The 20,579-nt window shown below is 37.4% G+C and overlaps 3 protein-coding genes across 3 annotated transcripts; 1 reads left to right on the forward strand and 2 right to left on the reverse strand.

Moving 5' to 3' along the window:
* Positions 1–1,680: 1,680 nt before the first annotated feature.
* Positions 1,681–4,824, forward strand: LOC110769847 (uncharacterized). The gene is made up of 2 exons (XM_021973885.2): positions 1,681–2,722; positions 4,299–4,824. Exons 1-2 carry the CDS (start codon positions 2,301–2,303, stop codon positions 4,534–4,536), a joined length of 660 nt encoding a protein of 219 aa, XP_021829577.1. The 5' UTR covers positions 1,681–2,300; the 3' UTR covers positions 4,537–4,824.
* Positions 4,825–5,400: 576 nt separating this feature from the next.
* On the reverse strand, positions 5,401–10,126 carry BSK6 (kinase with tetratricopeptide repeat domain-containing protein). Its single transcript, XM_021973855.2, has 9 exons — positions 9,533–10,126; positions 9,193–9,413; positions 8,806–9,075; positions 8,588–8,693; positions 8,059–8,144; positions 7,419–7,607; positions 6,423–6,587; positions 6,150–6,263; positions 5,401–5,774 (listed from the first exon to the last, which is right to left on the reverse strand). Exons 1-9 carry the CDS (start codon positions 9,612–9,614, stop codon positions 5,532–5,534), a joined length of 1,476 nt encoding a protein of 491 aa, XP_021829547.1. The 5' UTR covers positions 9,615–10,126; the 3' UTR covers positions 5,401–5,531.
* Positions 10,127–13,140: 3,014 nt separating this feature from the next.
* Positions 13,141–17,710, reverse strand: ATIPCS1 (Inositol phosphorylceramide synthase 1). Its single transcript, XM_021973856.2, has 12 exons — positions 16,997–17,710; positions 16,766–16,855; positions 16,036–16,122; positions 15,854–15,922; positions 15,117–15,197; positions 14,572–14,643; positions 14,361–14,421; positions 14,169–14,271; positions 13,884–13,979; positions 13,740–13,786; positions 13,514–13,641; positions 13,141–13,404 (listed from the first exon to the last, which is right to left on the reverse strand). Exons 1-12 carry the CDS (start codon positions 17,027–17,029, stop codon positions 13,324–13,326), a joined length of 948 nt encoding a protein of 315 aa, XP_021829548.2. The 5' UTR covers positions 17,030–17,710; the 3' UTR covers positions 13,141–13,323.
* Between the last annotated feature and the right edge of the window lie 2,869 nt (positions 17,711–20,579).

The following is a 20,579-nucleotide window of genomic DNA, read 5'->3' on the forward strand; positions in this document are numbered from 1 at the left end:
TGGCACGGGAAAGAAAGAAAGAAACATACAAGACAAGACATGTAGACCCAAGGAGATGGATTGTGTTCCCCAAGCCTCCTGCTTTTTAGTGTAATGTAGCTGTCGACGAACTCCTCCATGGAATTATTTATATAAAGAAGATAAAGAGAAGAAAGAAAAGAAAAGGAAAACCAAAATGTCATATGGAATGGAAGATACAGAGTTAGCCCCACCACGATGCAGCATGCTTGTGGATTACTTGCTCCTCTTTTTTTTTTGGGTGAAAACCAAGGTATCCCCGCGCGATTGTGGGGACTAACCCTCGAGGTACTGTCGGGCGCAAAGCGGGGACCTCTCCCAACAAAGTCTGCTCTATTCGCAAGCGCCTGGGATCGAACCCAGGACCTCTTGTTTAAAGGATCCAAGCCCCTTTCACTTGGACCAACTCCTGTTGGTTACTTGCTCCTCTTTCTCAATTGTGCATAGAGGAAGTGGGTCGGTTCCACCAACACATGTGAAGAAAGCGATTCAAAACGGTTTTTTTAGCTAATTGGTCTTGTTGGGCCTGCAAATCTATTTTCTCATGTAAAAAGCGCCGAAGAAAGTAAAGAATTATTTGTAGCTGAAGTAGAATATTTATTTTCGAATTCTTAAGTTTGATTCTTCCTTCTCTCGTATAAAAACGAAGTTGGAAGAAACGCTATATAAACTATGAGATGGGAATTAAGAATGACCCGCACACAAAGAGAGGAAAACATTAAAGCAAAAAAGAAAAAGTAGAAGAAAGAATAAAAGACTCCAAAGCCATAACAAAATATATCTATCTAAAACTATTACAATATTTTGCAATGAGAAGGACCCTTTTAAAATGCTATTGTTTGTGGCTTAGTTTAGTGATGTAACTCTCTCACTCAGTTCGTTAGAGGGATCTCATCTTGGCAACCACCGGAATTGGAATGTTGCTCTTTCCATTTTCCTACCCCATTTTCCTTTTTCCCTTAAGTTGTAGTTTTATAATGGTGAAAATCTTTAATCTTTTTCTTTTGTGTTCTTCACGCAAAGGCAGAGATTACATAAGCGACACTGACCCTGAGGTGGTCCACCTCCAGTCAACTGATCATGACTGAGAAATTGCAAAGCAAAACTCCAAAAAGAGTAAGAAAAGATAAAGAAGGAACAACAGAGTGATTATGTGCTGCGAATGTAGAAGAAAATGCCGATGCACAGCTGCATATATCCACAATCAACGGACACCATTTCATCCATCTCATTTTTTGCATATAATGAACTGAATGAACAGCCACGATTCATGCACAATAACACAAGGATGTAAGACTGTGATGCAAAGAGAAACATCCTGCTGCAGCTACTGCTACATGATTAAAGTATGTATGGGTTGTTAACTGAAAGTAGCAAGTTAGTGAAGACAAAGCCAAATTTGCTAATTCATGTCTTCTCTGACACCATTGCCCCTCGTCTTCTAAAAATCCCAATATTCTTTGCCTCCAATGTTGTCCAATTGTGGCGGTAAAACAGTCCTTTTGGTACCAACCAACGAAAAAATATCCCCATCTATCTACTGTATGGGTCTCTATTCATATTTATCAGACTAAAAATCTGATTTAGACACCCAACCCAATATCATATCATTAGTAATTTGACCCAAAAATTTATGAGTTCATATGGAATTTGTATGGTGTACGTATATCCCTTTAATCTACACCACAATCGTTTTTCATGGACATGTTTGTAACACAAGCTCAGTACTAGAACCGTATAGAGAAGAGAATCTCCATAAGACCACATTGAGCATTTTAGTATGGCATGGCATTGGCACCAAATATTCCACTAACTTTTTCTTTTTTCCTTTTTTTTATTTACTTATCATTGCTTTTTCAAATTTGGAGTTGTCTTTTTATCAATGAAATCTCTTCTGAGATATAATCAGTGCACCCACTGCACGTTTCTGTATCTGTTCCTCCTTGAAGGGGGTCCTCAGTCCAAGTCTCTAGAGCAAGCATGAGTCTTGGTCTCTGAGATCATTGTCCTCTCTCTCTCTCTCTCTCTCTCTCTCTCTGAGCATTCTTCAAGCTTCAACCTTTTTTGGTGTATTAAATTTGTTGGTATCAAATCACTATCTTAAACAATATTAATGGAGTTGAAGTGCACCTAATCCAATACCCATTTCCGTAAATCCTCGTTTTTCCATCAATTAAGTGTTAGAAACCCCAAAGCTTCAAACTTTAATGTCTGAATGCTCTGTTCTTGGCCTTTCAGCAAAGTTTCAGCTTCTGGGTCTTTGAAATTTTAGCCTCTAGAAGATGTCCCACGTTGATTTAGAGCAAGGATCTCACCGCCGTGACGTAAGCGCCGACGGCAGCGTCTGCTTCTCCGACGCAGACGACGGGTCGTGTTACTCTCAGTTCTACTCAACAAATGGCGGGTCATACGACGAGTACAATTTTGCCTTCGTCTCTGATCCTGAGGCTGGGGTGGTCTCAGATTCCAGGAGAGCCTCTTCGGTTTCGGACGGTTCGGTCCAGCTCGAAATTGAGATTGGGGTGCCTGAAATTAAGGTGCATTTGGATAAAGTAGAGAGAGATTGTAGGATTTGTCAGCTGGGTTTGGAGAGCAATAGCCATGAATCTGGGGTTCCTATTGAATTGGGTTGTTCTTGCAAGGATGATTTGGCTGCTGCCCACAAGCACTGCGCTGATACTTGGTTCAAAATTAAGGGTAACAAGTGAGTACATTTCTCTTCTTCTTTTTTTCTCTTATTCAGCAAACATGGTTTCATTTTAAATTTTCAGTCTTTCTGGTAATTGTTAGCTTCCCACTTCTGCTTAGGTTGTTCTTTTTCTTTTTGATACAAGCGATAGTGGGAGGAGGGAATCGAACCTAGTACATGGTATGCATTTTCTTTTTTATACAAGCAATAGCGGGGAGGAGAGAACCAAACCTAGTTCCTCGGATGCATGAGTAAATGCTCTTAGCCACTTAAATTACAAACCCTTTACTTGCTTAGGTTGTTATTAGCATTATACAGTTCATATATTTTATAATTTGATAACCCTATCTCATCTTATTAGTTCTTAATTGATTTCGATTTATCCAATTCTTAATGTTGAAGGAAGTCTAGTTGTAGTTGAATGATATAAAAGGCTTAGATAGGAGATGCAGGCACATAACTTTTGCTTAAACAACTGGGAAAGTAAAGAAATGGACAAAGTAAAGGAAAGGTAAAGAACATTGAATGTGTCTAAGTACAAACTAGAATTCCTTGCTCTCTGTCTTTTCTCCAAGTATAGGAATCTCTCTATTGCTCCTTTGTGATTCTCTCTCTTTATGAAAGTGGGGATTTGACCTCTTATTGATATTTCCAATACATTTATCTTGCCAAAAGCTTTCTTGTCTGCCGACGCACTAAATAAACTTATGATTTCCTGTGTGCATATCCACAGTTCCTACTCATGCAACATGCTTAGTGACAAATGACTTTTTATATACGCATAGATTTTTGAGTATGATATACAGCTGGAGAATTATTGACCCCAAAGTTTTCTGATTCAAAATAATTGAGCTTTTGGCGGATTGCCATGTGTCATTACTCATGAGGGTTTATATGGGTGTCACTTACAGATTAACAATGCCACCACCTTAGACGCTGACAGTCAGATTTGTGGTGGCAGTACCACCTTCTAACACCAATTGCCATCCACTGTGCTATTATGCTATATCTCATTGATTGCACCTGCCCTGGTGATGATCAGCAATTCCTTAAAGCTAGATATTGTTATCCAAATCCCTACCAAATACAGGGTGGCAGATATTTCATATGAAATCTTGCAATTTCAATTTTTGAATCTCAAGGGTCTGTATGAAATCTTGTTGTAAATTTGTAATACCTTGGTGCAATATGATGTCATATATGCTGTGCATCTTTTTATACTTCTGCCTTTTTAGTCTCAAACTTTATCTGTCACAGAAAATTCAAGCCTGTTGAGTATGAGCTTGACTTATGTGGCCTGCTTGCATAAATTATATACATATATTTTCTTTCCTCTTGTTTTCCTGATTCCTTATCCTGGAATACTAGCCCACTAGGAGTTGTCTTGTTAAAAGTCTTGCCTTCTGATTCTTGGATGGTAGGTTTCTGGGTTTAATTTGTTTTCTCATCAAGCCATAGAGATTAATCTTGGTTTATTTACTTACCGCGTAGCTTAGGTCGATTAACTTAAATTTTACTTGCTAATAGTGATTAGTCTTTAAAACGAAAATCATTTGGTTACTATATTAATTTCAGTCTACATGGTTTCCAGGACCTGTGAGATATGCCAGTCGGTTGCACGCAATGTTGTTGGTCCAAATGACATTGAGTTTACTGAGCAGTTGAGTGAAGCCAATAGTGCATCAACAACAGCTGCAGTCTCAGCACCAGGGCCCTCCACGGATACTCAAAGCTTCTGGCATGGCCATCGGTTCCTCAACTTCCTTCTTGCTTGTATGGTATTTGCTTTTGTCATATCATGGCTCTTTCATTTCAACGTTCCGTCGTGAAATCCTCAGCAAAGAGTTGAGGAAAATTGAAAGCGAAAGAAAAAAAAAACCAAGTGTAAAAGAAGCTGCAAAATTTGAGTAACACATAGTTCAAGCCCTGCAGCATTCATATATATAGCAATACATCATCTGTTGCCTCTAAGAGTGTTTGTTGTAACTTGTATGTATCAATATCTCCCCCTTCCTTGTGCATAAGTCACAGCCTTATCAGGTCTTTTATTGAAGGCCTTTATAAGGGTTTATATAAATTATAATATATAAAATATTTCTTCTCCTTTTTATTTTTAACCAGTGTATTTGGTGTTCTCTGAACGGTTGGGGAATTGCTGAATTGAATTGTATAATTGCATTGCTGCATTCTTCTTTCAAGCAAAACACAGCCTCAGCGCCGCCTGTGACATTTTTTTTAACTTTATCCAATCACATCATACGTGAACTATTACCACTTTTCCCCCCCTTTGTTTGGTGAATACCTTTTTTTCCCTTCAATAATACAATGTTTTGACAAGTCTAAAAGCAAACAAAACATATCATATCAAATTATATTGAAATTTATTTGAGGCCCGCAGCATTATTCTTATTTCCACTTTAATTTGTATGCTTAGGTCTAGTTTTGTGTTTACCCCACCAAAAAAAATCCTTAAGAGCTATACTTCTGATATGATCAGGTAGCATCCCCCATGATGAGCCTTAGCTCAAGTGGCATGCCATAGGTGAAGTGAGAGTAAAGATCCTAACTTCAAATCTCCATGCGTGGAGAAAAGAAAAGAAATATACTCATGCATCAATCACCACATGCTAACATAAGGGACTCAAAAGACGTTATCAAAACCAACAAAAATAATTTTCCAAGAATCCTGAAACTGAAGCAAGCAAAGCTTAAAATATGCAAATCATAATAAAGAATAGATACAAAGACTAAACATGACTACTAATAAAAACGTCACCGGGTGTTAAGAGGAAAATAAAAATAAAAATTTAATAGTCTATACATATCAAGTTTTGTTCTTTTTGGCTTCCAAATTTGTGCCATCTTTAAGTGTTTCCTGTGCATCATTATCCATGCCAAGGCTGAAGAGGCAAGCTGCTTGAAGATATAAAGCAGTAGGCCACTCAGGAGAAACCACCTGGGCTTGCATAGCATCCCCCAGAGCTTCTTGTGCCATGTCACTCATCAGGTAAGATAGGCAACGCCGAGCATACACCGTGGGTGATACCATTGTCCCGCCATCGATGAACTACAAAAGACACCAGAAAGTGTAGAAACAAAATCAGCCTGGACTTGGCAAATTCTAAATTCCCAACCAACACCTCAATGCTAGTCTCCTGATCTTTCTCAATAGCATTATATAATATGCAAACTCTCTGGTGACATATCAAATTATCGATACAGTGTATAGCAAACAGATCAAAAATCAACTAAATCTGAAACAAGTATCAGATTTCTGACCCTTACTAAACTGTATTATATTATATGTGCTCTGAAAAAGAAAAGAAAAGATCCAGATACTGTGTCACTTTTTGAAGGTTGCAATGTGTTGAGTTCGGTAACTGGTTAGAAGAAAGCATAATTCTATATACCAGTTTAAAATTATTCCCAAACAGAGACTCACTTGTGTATAGGAATCAATTGCAGTGGCAAACTCTTTAGCTCGAAAAGCGGAATCTCCACTCTTCTTAGAATTCAAGGTCTCCTGCATTTGATTAGTCCACAGCTGGAAAGAAAGCTGCAGTGCCCAAATATCTCAAGCAGAATTAGCACTAAAGTGATTCCCAAAACAATAAAAGAAAGAAAATATATGGGGAAGAATCATATTAAAAAGCACTTGTTACTGTTCATAAATGCAAAGTTAAAAGAATAAAGTACAGGAGAGGCAGTAGCAGACCTCATTAGCAATCCCCTCATCATCCTTGTATCCATTCTTCTCCAATATTTCATGTATGGCAGTGAGATCCATTCTCGAACAAGCTTCTCCAAAAGGTGTTAATGCCAATGGCTGCATCGAGGATGCAGTTTCATGTGGGATACCCATCAAAACATGTGATGCAACCTGCTCGAAAACTATGGAATGAGAAATTATACTCTTTCCAAGCGAACTTTTAGCTGTTAAAAGGCAGGCTAGCATGGACAACCATTGTGATGTCCACAATTGATGCGGGGAAAACTAAATTTCATTTTCGGCAGAAATTCGTTTCCCTCCCACTTGTTTTTAAGTTGCAAAAGAAATGAGGTTAGTATCAAGAAAAGGTTATAATGCTTTGACAATAAACAAACTCAAAAAGGTAAGAAATTGTAAGAATAACATAAAAGAAAGAATAGAACTCTGTATGTTGAAGTTGGTAATATTATATGTTGAGTTCGTGCTCTATATCTAAGCGGTATACATACATGTTAGCTTAAGATGGTTTCTTGTATATCACCTTGAGTCTGAGACATTGTTAATGTATTTCTCACATTTCACATATATAATTAATCTAGACAGAGGTAGGATCCAAATCTTACTCTACTTCATCCCTGGTATATTGATGGTATATGAATCAAATGGGGATACTGTCAAACTGATTTGACCAATACAGACTCTGATCAAAGAGAAAAGGAACAGAGACGGTGTGTAGAGGCCGATGAGCACTTGTACTCGCTACTGAAATTAATTCATGCCACTAATTGGTGACTCTAGTATCACGTTAAAATAACAACACAAAAGACAGAAAAAGGAAATTATGTATGTTGTGAGAGAGTAATAATGTACAAAGGAAAGCCTATTTATATGCATAAGGGGTGTAGTACGATACAAGAAAAAGTAAGAATCTAGACCTAACATTTGTCCAGGATCATGTGAAATATGTGAGATATACATTAAAAATAGGGATGCCAGCCCTACCTCTGTTTCTTTCTGAAGTGACATGAGAGCAGTGACGATGGACTTTGCATTTGGCCTCTCACGAGCTTCATATTGCAGACAGCGTGAAGCTAAGCGTACTAACTCAGTTCCATCATCATTTGAGAAATTACCCTCCAGAGCAGAATCCATCAGCATCAGGAAATTCTTGCCACGAATTAGATCTAGTGCCTTCAAACAAGACATGCAAACATGGTAACCCCTAATTTGATACTCAAACCAATATTTGGAGTCATAAAAGACAAGGGTACGGTAATTTTCTATCATGTTTTACACCTACCACTTCTGCAATCACTAAGGATTTGAAGTAAAAAAGTTTAGCAATAGGAGCATGAAACTGCTTAGTATTATCAACCAAACACCAGGCTACTAACTCTTAGAGACCAAATGAAAGAAATAAAAACACAGTTTGGAGGAATTTACGAGCGACTACTCAAATAAATGAATATGTTGTTGTTTAGTTGGGATCGGATGTTTAGACATCTTTATTGTCTTTTGGAAAAGATGCCTATTTAAGGGGAAGTTCAGTGACCACTGATTTGCTATTAAGTATCTAAAGAACTTAATATATTAACCTTCATTCTAGTGGATTATTCTAAAGAGAAATAGGCATAGAACTCACATGGCTGGGGGGAATATGTTTGCCACTTAGAAGATCCAGCAATAAGGTTCCAAAGCTGTAAACTACACTTTCTTGCGTCACCCTACCTGCCAAGCAAAGACGCACGTATCTTCACTATCATATTGCAACCAATGGAATTCATAATTTAGAGGAAAGGGGAAGGAAAGATCAACTAGGTAATGCTGGTTTCCATCCATGTCAATGGCACCAACTATATACAAACTGTAATCCATGTTCCATTGAATTTTACTGAGAGAAAGAGACTGATGAGATGAAAGCCAAACGAATAAAGGTGGCACAAAAAGCTTGTATTTTAACTTTCATCATCGTCAATATTCAAATCCCCAATTCAGTGAAGGCGATTACCCAAAGTTAGAAAAGCAAATGGGTCTTCAAATGTGGTGTGTGTGACTACATTAAATTCTAAAGCAGAATTTTGCTAGTAGGTAAAGGCACACAATAAATAGTTTTCAACATTTTCTTAGCCTGATTTTCTAAAGTACAATTGTATTCAATTAGGTGGCCATACCTGTCCTGAGGTACTCAGGAGGAGTGAAAGCCAGGTTAGTGCTGTAACTCTTGCCATCCCTGCTGTTCTTCATGAGGCCAAAGCATGACAGCCTGGGATTACCGTCCTGTGGGTGCCAAGTTAAAAACCCAGATGGTAAATAATACATTAAAGAAAAAAAAAACATCTTCATTCAATAAAATGAAGAGATTTCAAAAAGCAGGCCTTATTAATTTTACCTGATCAAACAAGACCCGGTAGGCATTGAGATCATGATACAGAGCACGACCTTTGCCACTGCAATAGTCTAGAGCTTGAGCCAAATACAGAGCCACCCTCAACCTCATAGCCCATCTCATGGGCTGGCTCTCCCAGTGAAATAGATGCTTGGCCAGAGTCTCATGAGCCATGAACTCCGCTACAAGCAGCCTCTCATCTCCTTCGCAGCAGCATCCAATCAGATTCGCCAATCTCTCGCTCCTCAGCGTCCCCACCGATCTCGCTTCCTCCTATCAAAACCATCATTGATTCACTTCAACTTCAAAAGCTTCCATTTTTATAAAAATATTTTACAACCCAGAAAGAAAAATCACAAATTTATAGTAATGGTAAGTTTAACGACGGACCAGGAACTGGCGAGAGTCGGGCCAGGCCAGCTTGTTGAATCGCTTGACGGCGACCAAACGGCCGTTATCGAGCTTTCCCTTGTAGACAACATTTGGAGCTTTTTCGCCGTGCTCCGAGACTATGTTGTCGGAGGAGAAGCCACACGTGGCGGTTTTCAGTTGGTCCAGGCTGAATTCAGTGAAGCTCGGCCATAAGTTTTTGTCACTTTTGCCCCCATTCTCTGCAACAAAACAACGACGGCATCACTCAGAGCTCAAAAGAAACAAAACAATCAAACCAACAAAAAAAGAAAACAGCGAAAACAGAAAGTTTTGAACTTGTGATGAGAAGAATGGTTACCGAGTTCGGAGGATTCGAGGACGGAGGGTTTAAGGTGGGAGGTGAACCAGCAGAGGGAGAATCTGGAGCAGCGGCCTCCCATTGAAGGAGAGAACGAGAGGGATCGAGCGGTGGAGAGGGAGTGGGAAAGTCAAATGATCAGTCGGTGGACATCAATCAGACACAGAGAAGCTTCAGTTTAATTTGCAGAGAGTGAAGTTTTGTGGATCCAAAGTTGATTCATTTCAGACTTTCAGCCTCTCTCTCTGCTCTGTGTGTAATAGCTATGCTAAGTTCAAATCAACTTCAGTGTAACAAAGTAAAATATAAAACTGAAATTATATTCTTAATTTGTGCTTTAGATTATTAATAAGGGAGTATTATTATTTGTTTATTATTGTTTTGATTTGAAGGCCATTGCCATTTTAATCAGTGTATGTGTGTGTATGTGTGCTTTCACGTTTGGTGTGTGAGTGTCAGAGGCAGACTCTGTGTGTGTGTTGCAAAATGCAAAAAAAATGCAACCCACCAAGAAAGAAAAAAAAGGAAAAAAATTGCAGAACGAAAAGGAAACGGCCTTTTTCTGTCTACTTTCTTTACTTTCTTGATGGTCTGCAAAGTCATCATTTTCTCTCTCCTTTTTCTTCAAGAGTGGATTAGTGGTCAAATCAAATGGCCGTTTTGTTCTTGAATTAGGTCAACAAAGTCAAACAAAACAAATTGGATGAATTGATGTGTTAAATTCTTCTTTTTTTTTATTAATCACTCGTCATTAACATCAATCTGAGGATTTAATTTTGTGTTTTTTTGTTTAGTCCCCATCCGCTTATAGTAGTTTCACAAATTTGACAGAAAGGGGTCCCAGGGGGAAAAAACAAAACAGGCTTCATTATTCTAATACAAGAATGTTGACAACAACTGATGGCAGTTGGTGGTGACAACATTTGGACTAATTGATTGGTCTCTCTGTGTTTTATGCCTAAACTGGCGTCTTACTGAGTAGACAGGCATGGCAGTACTTAGCAGCTGCCAAAGGGCCATTAAAGCCTGATCATTTCGAGCACTAAAACTATATGCATATAGATTTCTGTTTTTTTTTTGGGGTCAAATAGTGACTTCTGTTCTGTATCAGAGGTTCAGGGTAATTAAGTAGCTTTAATGAATGTTGAAGTCTATTTAATCGTATTAGTTTTGAAAGGTGACAAGGGAATTCAGATGTGGGAAATGGAAGAAGAGCAGAAAGTAGTTATTTACCCTACAACATAGTTTTTTTTTTTTTGGTTCTGAACTCCACAACACAGGTCAATGATAGGAATCGTTATATTTCAAGTCATCATCATTCGTGCAAAATATTATCTAGATCGGAAGTTGTTTGGTTACTTAAAATGTGTTTGAAAAAAACACGGAAAATGTCGATAACTCAATGACTAAACAATTTATAATTTAGCTGATCTTTTTACATGAGTAATTCTTAAAAGACAACCTAAAACCTGAACGATTACTGGAGAAAGCCTCTATATAAAATATATACAGTTCGATGTTGATTGCTGTTATGGAAAAGCTATGCATAATGATGAATTATTAATGAAGTTGTTAATGAAAATACTAATAACCTATGATCATGCCATTGCCCACCATACACTGAAGCCATGTGTTTGCAATCCCAACTTGTTCTTCCACGAAACTTCAACATCAACACAGATTATATACTGTACAAGACAAAAACAAAAGCAAAAAAACAAAGTGTGTGGCTTGACAAGGTTCCTCTGTTTTGAGGGAGTGACAGTTCCAGCTTATAGAGAGAGAGAGAGAGAGAGAATCATTTCTTACTTTTTACTCTTGTTTGACATAATTTAGCAAATACAAGTCCAATCCTGGGTAAAAATTAACCACGAATATAATGCATATATGCTAGTAGAAGAAGAAAAAACAGAGCATGCTTGATCAGACAGTGTGACAAGTGTTGCTATAAGTAGGAACAGTGTAACATGCGCCCATATGGGGGTCTAGAGGACCCTCTTTTACATGAAAAAGAAAGAACATATCAATGGAGAAAAGTGGTTGGTTTTTTTTAGAGAGTTTAGTTTAGACATGCCTCAATCATGACATTGACAAGGCTCATATAATAAAATAGATCACACAAATAGACTTGGCAAAAAAAATTGCTCTCTTTATTGACCAGCTTTTGCAGCTGAAATTGCGCCAGCGTGCTTTCTGGTGATGGAGGAGAGTGGGGCAATATGCTGCTCATCTTTATCCTGCCTCTCAACTCATCTCATATATAACTCATAAGATGGCCCAGCTATACATATGGGGCCTCTCTCTATGCTGTCAAGTATCAACAGAAAGCTCACATGGGCAAGCAAACTTTGCTGTGATAATACAGATACAGCATACAGCCCATCCCAAGGGCATATATTTTAAACTAAAATATAAGCAACAACAGAATATAATAATTAAAGGATCTAGTTTTGCAATGATGCATTGGTGTCAAAGCTTGATTTAGATGGGTTAAATTCAAATCACCCCTCTATATGTTTGGGTCTGTATATCATGAAGTAGAGTCGCTTTGCACTCATCCGACACTAATACAAACACATATAACTCACACAAAAATGGGTTTAATAGGTTTTTTTTTTCTTTCTAAATATGACTCTGGTATGCCCAAAAGCTGGTTTTTTGTTTGACACCATAATGGAAGAAAATTGTTTAGTAATCAAGATATTAGTTTTTACTCATCAAGTGTAAGTACACAAGCATGCCAACTTTATACCATAACCTTTTTTTCCCCCATTTTCAACAAAAGGCATTGGCAATCTTAAGACGATACCAGCATAAGCTAATCTCCTTCAGCATTTGTGTAGTGAACACAAAGTAAAGACGGCTGCAATCAAGTTTTGAAATACAATTTAAGAAATTAAAATTGGTTCCCTTCTGAAAACCCAATTTATTGGACTGCATTAATATTACATATGTGATAACAGAAACCCCTCTAGAGAGAAACTCTTATGCAACCGGGCCAATAACATAATGATACGTGAGATAACTTTTTCACATGCCATTATGTTATTAGCTGAAGACAGCAAAACATTACTATCCCCATTACAAGTAAGATAACACCAAGTTTTGTAATGTGATTGTGATAGAAGGAAGACAGGGAGGCACGTTATCCCTCCACGTGACAAGAGAAGAGGGCATGTGAGGTGAGGTTTCAATTTTGTAGGAGAGAAGTCTTTCCTGCTGAGAAATCTTGTGCTGTTCCATACATTTAAGGAAACTGCAGTCTACAAGACAATGTGGGGCAATAGCTGCATATTGAAAATAGACAGGAAGGAAGCACTAACTTGGACCAACAGCACAAATCATGTGCTCCCTTCCCTCTCTCATCAAGCTATGACTTGTCTAGATCTACTGATTTTAAAGGTTTGTTTTTCCTAAACCATCTTATGGTCAACAGGTTAAAACGGAAAAAATATATAAATTTACCAGCAGGTTAAAAGGGAACACTTGCATGGTAAAAACAGAATTTCATGTTACTTCTAAGTCCCATGGTGCATGCTGATGCTGGGTATTAGATGATGATCATATGAAGTCCTTAAAACTTGAAAGTAGAACAACGCAAGCAGGACTGCAAAATGTGAAAACTATGTAACCCAAATTCCATTTCCATTAGAATACAAATCATGTCATATATGTCTCCAGCACAGAACCCATCCACACATGTTACAAAACCTTTCATTTCAACCCTGGGTCCTAATAGACAATAAGCCATTAAACAAAAGTCTCCTTGTTGCAGCACCGTCCCTTCTGTTCTATGCACCGTTCATTGTAGCATCGGCATGTACTGTGTTTACATCGTCCAGAGTCTTGCCGTTAACTTGAGTTCGTTGCCTCTGCATAAATAACAGCAACAACTGTAAATTCTAGTCCAGATCACAAAATGCTCTGCTGATTTCTATTGAACTGATAAATTCAAATTGTAGAAGTGTAGATTCTCTATACCCTATCAGCAGGGTCTCCGGAGATTCCATTCAAGAGCTTGTGATTCTCTTCTTTGGTCTTACTATCTTTGTCCTTTGTACTTAGGGGTAACAAGAAAGATGCAGCTCCATTGGTCCGGTCAGGTAATTCTGCAATAACAACTATGTTAGTACCGCTGCTCATTGGTACCAAACCAAAAATATGAAGAAATTAAAAAAAAGAAAAAAACAAATGGAAACAACCTAACCTGCCAATTTCTTGTCAATAAAGAACACAACCAAATTAACAGTATACCTGCAGGAAATCATATTATTCAACCAAATAAATAACTTAGAAACTTTCATCGGCTTAAAAACATATGTAACATGAAAGCATGCAAAAATCTTCATACCATGCTACAACAACATCAACTGTGTAATGCTTGCGCGATGCCACAATCAAGAAACTCTGGATCACGACGAGTAACCAAGCTAACTGCTTTATAAATCTGCGGTGATTTACAACTCTAAATCATTCAAGACTATGTACATCTAGAAAAATGACATTGGTAGAGAGATTAAATACAAAATTAATTATGCAGAACCCAGAAGCCAATTTATCTAAGTGGTAAGCCAAACACAATGCACTTAAAATTCATGTCAGTCACAAGTCGTTAAACTCAGAAGCTAAGTTTTACCTTTGTGTACCGTATTTCTGATAAGTGCGCACAAAGACAAGACTAAATATCATGTGCGATGAGAAAATCAAATCACCACAACCATAAAGTACACCCCTCGGAACTGCATATTTTTAGCAAATCAAAATCAGCACAAAGCCGTAATACAAGAAGCAATATGCCAAATGATCTGAGTAAATCAAGATATCTTACAATTGATCAAGAGGACTTCGAATACGCTATCCGGAGGAGGCAGCCTGGCAAGTTTAGAACCCTGCACAATTAAAATAGAGCTTCTTAGCTTTCTACAACATACAGAGTTTTGCACAGCATCAATAAAGAAAATTTCAAAAGTAAATAAAAATTAAACTCCACCACATCATAGGGTACATAACAACATCAAGAAATTAAACAATCAGCCTACCTCACGACAATGGTAATTTGGACCAGGAAGCTGGGTGGAATAGAACGTGATAATCCGGAGAAATTGAGATGCCTGCAATAAACAGTAGAAACTGTCAGAAAAAAAAGTAGGGGTTTGTTTGTCACCATCGGTTCACAGAAAAAGTTAAATGGCGAAGTCTTGTTTTCTCTGTTGCATACGAAAGTTTCAATTCACGACTTATCTTTCCCAGGCAGCACGTCGAAAAGAAGAAACTCAAGACATGACTTAAAAGCGAAAAAAACCAAGAAAAGAAATCTAACAGAATTCCAAATATCAAATGAACCATTGGAACTAAAATAGCTCTCATGAGTTTTTCAAATCAGGTACAAGTAAAAGAAAAGTAAATAACAAAATGAATCAATATTTCCAAGTTTATCACAGAACCAACTTCTCAAATTCTGTTACTGGAGGTAACTTTCCATTTCATCCTTCTCATACATCACACCGGCATGAATCCAGGTTTCAAATCAGTTCAAGTAAAAAATCAAAAATCAAAAACCAAAAAAGAAATTATCAGTACTTACCACTAAGAATGCTAGAACCCTGCACCATATTAGAACTGTGTATATCTTTTTGCTCTTGAAAATGAAAGGATGAAAAGTCCACTGCAACAGAACATGCACCACATTGAGGGAAATATAAATAATGGAACTTATCAGAGAATAAACCAGAATACAAGTGGGCAAATAAGTTGAAACCATACACTAATCAATCAAAGAAAAAGACAGGCTAGAAAGTTCAAAAGGAATAACTATAAAATGAAAACCAACATGGACAGCATGATAAGTTCAAGTGATTTATTTTAAAAGAAAGTATTACATAAAACACCCTTAAACTTTTGAAACTTTAAAGGAAACAAAAAGCTATTAAATAAAGAAACTATAAAAAGCGGAAAAAAAACAAAAAAAAAAAAAAAAACTGTTTCACAACATTTTCAGTTATTCATATGATCTGCAGCTGAAGTCAGTCAGTTAAACAAATTGACAAAATTAATCACGAATGTAAGTTGCGAAGCACATCAGTTTTAGCGTCATAGAAGAGATGCTGACAGAAGCCTATTCCAATAAGGAGGGCAAAAACTATGAACTGCTTTGATGAATCAATAGCAAATTCAAGACGCACGAACATGTGGATTCAGTCACCAATGCCAATATATACACAACTGCAATCCCCACGAAATTAAATTGAACAGAACGAGGCACAGGTAACTAAGTTATAGAGATGAAAGAAATATAGAAAAGACAACACAGAAGAACCTTACCAACACAAAGGATAAAAAGATGAAGCTGAACAGGGTCTCACTGATATAAGCTCTGTCTTGCCCAAGTTCCTACAAAGACACCCAAACTCATTATAGCAAATACACAGGATTGAATAAAGGAAAGCACTTTCCATGATCAATTTCACACTACACAGATGAAACAAAAATTTATTGCTACGAACCGGAAGAAGAAAGAAGCCAGCATCCTGGAGTGTTGGCCCTGGCCGATGTATATAATGAACTCCTCGAGCAGCTAGACCATGTATGTACTGCAAATGAGATGAACTTGAAACATAAAGCTCACATAAATTAACAACATGGGGAAAAAATGAAACTTACAAAGAGCAAATCAAAACTACGTTGTTCAAAATATCTGCTTACAAAGAACTTTTTCTTAGTCTGATGGACTTATATTGATAAAAACCCATTAACATATTCATCAAATTGGTGAAGAAAGCCAGAATCGGTTTCAAAATCCAAAAACCTCACTAGCACCAACGATGTATCAATGCATCCCAAGTTGCACACTTGAAGTAGGAGATGAAATAAAATTGGCGATAGTAGCATTTGTTTAGTAGAAAACTGCTGTTTAACCGTCACACGCTTCTAAACTGATGGTAACTTCCTCTAATGCTTAAAAGCATACATCTTCTCTCAAAGTTCGCACAATGTCGAACCATGATCTTAACCTTGTACCAGAACCAACTTTCAACTTTCTTTTTTCTTGCCTTCAAAATGAAAAGGCATGGAGTAAATTACTTTTTCAATCAGAAAAAGCTGGTTGACCCATTGTTCATCACCATAAGCAAAGTTCACTTGGAAGCTCCAAAATTTTGAAGACCAAAAGAGTAATTGAACGTGAAGAGCTTTGGAAATTAAGAGTGAGAAAAGAAGAAGAAGAAGAAGAAGCACCTGACAAACAAGACCGGCAAGAAGATACTTCCAATTCGCGGCAAGGAGGTTGATCTCGGTGATTACCTCAGCGCAAATTCTCTTCCAGAGCTTCTCAAATCAGAAATACAAAACAAAAACGAAAAAGGAGCACATCAGTCATAACTCATAAGCAACAAAAAGGCAATTTTTTTGCGTTTCTGAATTTAAAAAGAGAAAAAGGGTATTAATGCAAAGTGAAAAAGAGCAAACCTTTGATGACTCGCGACCAATGTAAAGCGTCATCTTCTAGTTGTTGTTGTTGTTGTTGTTATTGGTGTAACCACAACTTCCATATTACTTCACAAGGTCAACAACATGATTGCTGGGCACCCTTCAAAATCGAATCAAATGTGAGGAAGAAGAAGGAGAGGAACAAACCACGGTCGTTTAGAGCGGTTCGTGAAGGGGATCAGAGCCGCGAATTGACACCACTGAGACCCCAGGAGATCTGATTGTTGAGGCGATTGAAGGGCTCTTCAGCGGCTCTGAGTTTGAGTGGAGGCGTGGAGGACACCACCAAAGCCAAAGGCTTTTTTACAAGAGGAGAGAGACCAATAACGCGTACAATTTGATAAATCGGGAAACGGAAGAAAAAGAAAAGCAAAAGGCTTTTTTTATTCTCTCTTCTCTTTCTCTCTCTGTTTGGCTTCTTCGTCTGTCTGTGTGTGTCTGGTAGTGCTGGGCCAGCCACGCGAGTTGAACACGGGGGCGACAGTTGAGACAGAGAAAGAGATACACGATTCAATTCAATTCAATTCAAATCCCAAACCAAAAACCACACTAAAATGTTTAAAACTCTCTCTCTCTCCCTCTATCTTTCTCTCTCTAGAAACTCTCACACAGAGATTGAGACAGAGAAAGGGAGAAAGAAAGAAAGAAAAAGTCCCCCCTTTTTATTTATTTTTCTACAAATCGCCGACCCCTCTCTCTCTCCTCCCTTTCTCTTTATTCCCTCTCTGCGAAACTGATGAGTGAACCTTGCTAACTATTCTCAACAGTAATTTTTTTTAAAATTTGTTTATTTTAAAAAATTAAAAACTAAATTTGAGAAAACGAGGTAAAAGCAGATATTCTCGTTCTCGAAATTATAACTGTATATTTTGTTTTAAAAATAGGAAAATAAAATAAAATAAAAGAGGGCGGCAATTTTGTATTACAGTTTTACTGTGGGGAAGAGTGTGCGGGCCGCGGAGGAAGGCGGTAAATCATCCGGCCCTAGTCTGCACTAATTTTTATATAATTATCGTAAATTCAGATTTAGGAAATAATTATTTTTGTTAATTATTTTAACTAATCGTTTTACGAGATCAAAGTTCCGGGTTCAATTACGATAATGCCCTCGTGCTCTGGTCCCCCGCTTTTGGGCTCCGTAAACGAGGATAACAGACTCCCTCGTCCGCTCCTTAAATTTCAAACTTCCATTTTTATTCATTTTATTATTCAAAATCAATAACAATTTTATGTACAGAATTCATACACGTGTTATAATATAGATGAATTGATTATACTGAATTCCCGTGTTCCGGTGATGCCCGATTATTTTCCAAAACAAGTAGGGTAATCATGAGAGGAGCAAGAGCACGTGGGATGGTCCTGGCAAGGCCAAATAGGGGAGGAGGGGGTTGATTGGTGGTGGGTGTTAATTTTGAGGTGAGCATAGCATTGCTACATTGTATAGTCTATAGAGCATAGAGTTGTCTGTCTGACTCGGCATTTTTGTCACCCATTAACTTCTTCCAACGACTTCTTTTAACCTTTTTTTGTGCACCTATATAAAGAAAGGTAGATTCCCCACTGAGCTTTGTGATTTCGGGGATATTATAATAAGCTTTTTCACATTAATTTTGTTTCTTGCTTGTGGCAGGGGAAGAAGAAGAAAAGAAGCTGATGACATAAATTCGGAAAGTAAATAAATGGGACCATCTCGCTACTACGAAAAATTATTTCATCATACTATAATATGTCTAACTTCTTACATAAGTCATGTTTATTATTAGATTTTCTTTGTTGAATATTTATACTTTATGGTATAATATTAATGAATATTCACACATACATGAAATAGTTATACTACACCATAGTATAATGTACAACGAGTGAATATCAAAATAAAAGAAGTATCATGAGAACATATAAAGAATCGTCAAGACGATCCATTCATAACCCAAAAGTGAATATCATGACACAAGAATCTCATTTTTAAGAAAGATGTGCTGATAGATGAATACTATCACGGGGCACAAACAAAAAAAGAAGAAAAGACGTAACACTTAATTGAAGATATACAATTTTAGGTAGATTTTAACAGTGTGAGATATATCATTAATAATGTGGCCAATTAGCATGGTATAAATAATTTAATTCAAATCTTAAAGTTAAAACCTACCAAAAGGGCAATTCTAACAGAGCGAATCAATTAAAACTGATTTGGGTGGGTAGAATTGGTTTATTTGCAAATCTGAGTTCATCCACCGCAATAACTTTATGCAGCATAATCCCATCACTAACCTTTATGCGTTGTTAAATAATTTACTGCCAAACGACAAAAAAATTAAATTAGTATGGGTATGGCCCATTTGATAAAAATAAAAAACAAATAATATTATCACCAAAAAGATAGTTATTGGAGAAGGGTAGTTCCGTCAATGACTTGGGCAACGCGAGGAGGGGCACAACAAAATGGACTGGTGAATGGTGGTCAACGAGTGAAAGTTGGTTTGGGTTAAAGGAAGGTTAAGCAGCGAATGATGAGAGAGAGAGAGAGAGAGAGAGAGAGAGAGCAGGCAGTCAACCAGAAGACAATAAACGGCCAAGGCGGCTTCTTCCACGTGACGTGTCACATGACCTCCCACCATTTCATGCCAAAACCCAAAAGATTCCCCATATCTATACGCTTCTCTTCTTCTCCCCACTCCCTTCTCATTCTCCAATCCTAAGTCTCTAATTATTACGTGTTATACATGCCACTATGAGTGGTTCTACATAGCTAAGCTCTACCCACCAACCAAACCAAACCCTATTTTTTTGCCATTTTTCTACTTTAAAAGAATCCTTTCATATAGACTCTCTCATACCAATATATTAGAGTTCCATAGTCTTTTATTTTATGCGCGTTCATGAACAACTGTGAACAAATCTATATTAAGCACGATTTTTTTAGAACTGATCAAGAATAAAGATATTATAAGGAAATTGCAATCGAATCAACTACTTTATTCTTGTTCATTTTTTATTTATTGTTTTAAGAGTATTTAATTATGAATTCTAGTTCTTTATATATGTGTAAGTAAATGAACGGAAAATAAAGAATTAGAATCATTCAAATACCCATGTGTTAGTAACACATAGTGAAAGAATGAAATAGAATACTTGTTAGACAAGTTCATAAATCCTGGATGTTTGGGAGGCTTGTTAGACAAGTTCACTGATGTATGCTCAATGGACAATATGGCCTACTCCATTTGCTCTATGTCATCGACTTTTTTGTCTGCAGAGGGGCATCAAAATAACTATAAGCAGGCAGCCAGGCAGCCAGGCAGCCAGCAACCGAGGAAGAAAGGGTCAGCGTGACTCATATAAACCAGGACCACTGAACAAACCACTTCTTGTTGCTGCATGCAAAATCTGATGACTTGTCCATAATTTACTACCACAAAACAAAAATCTGTGTTACGTACTCTGCAAATCTAACATTGTGGGTTACGTTTACGTAAACCAGTCTGAACCTTTCTAAGACACAGCCCTTCCGAAGATCCCATTGGTCTGTCAACAAATGTGCATGGATTTTATCAGA

Source organism: Prunus avium, chromosome 6 (genome assembly GCF_965620075.1).
Source record: "Prunus avium chromosome 6, drPruAviu1.hap1.1, whole genome shotgun sequence".
NCBI classification, from domain to species: Eukaryota; Viridiplantae; Streptophyta; class Magnoliopsida; order Rosales; family Rosaceae; genus Prunus; species Prunus avium.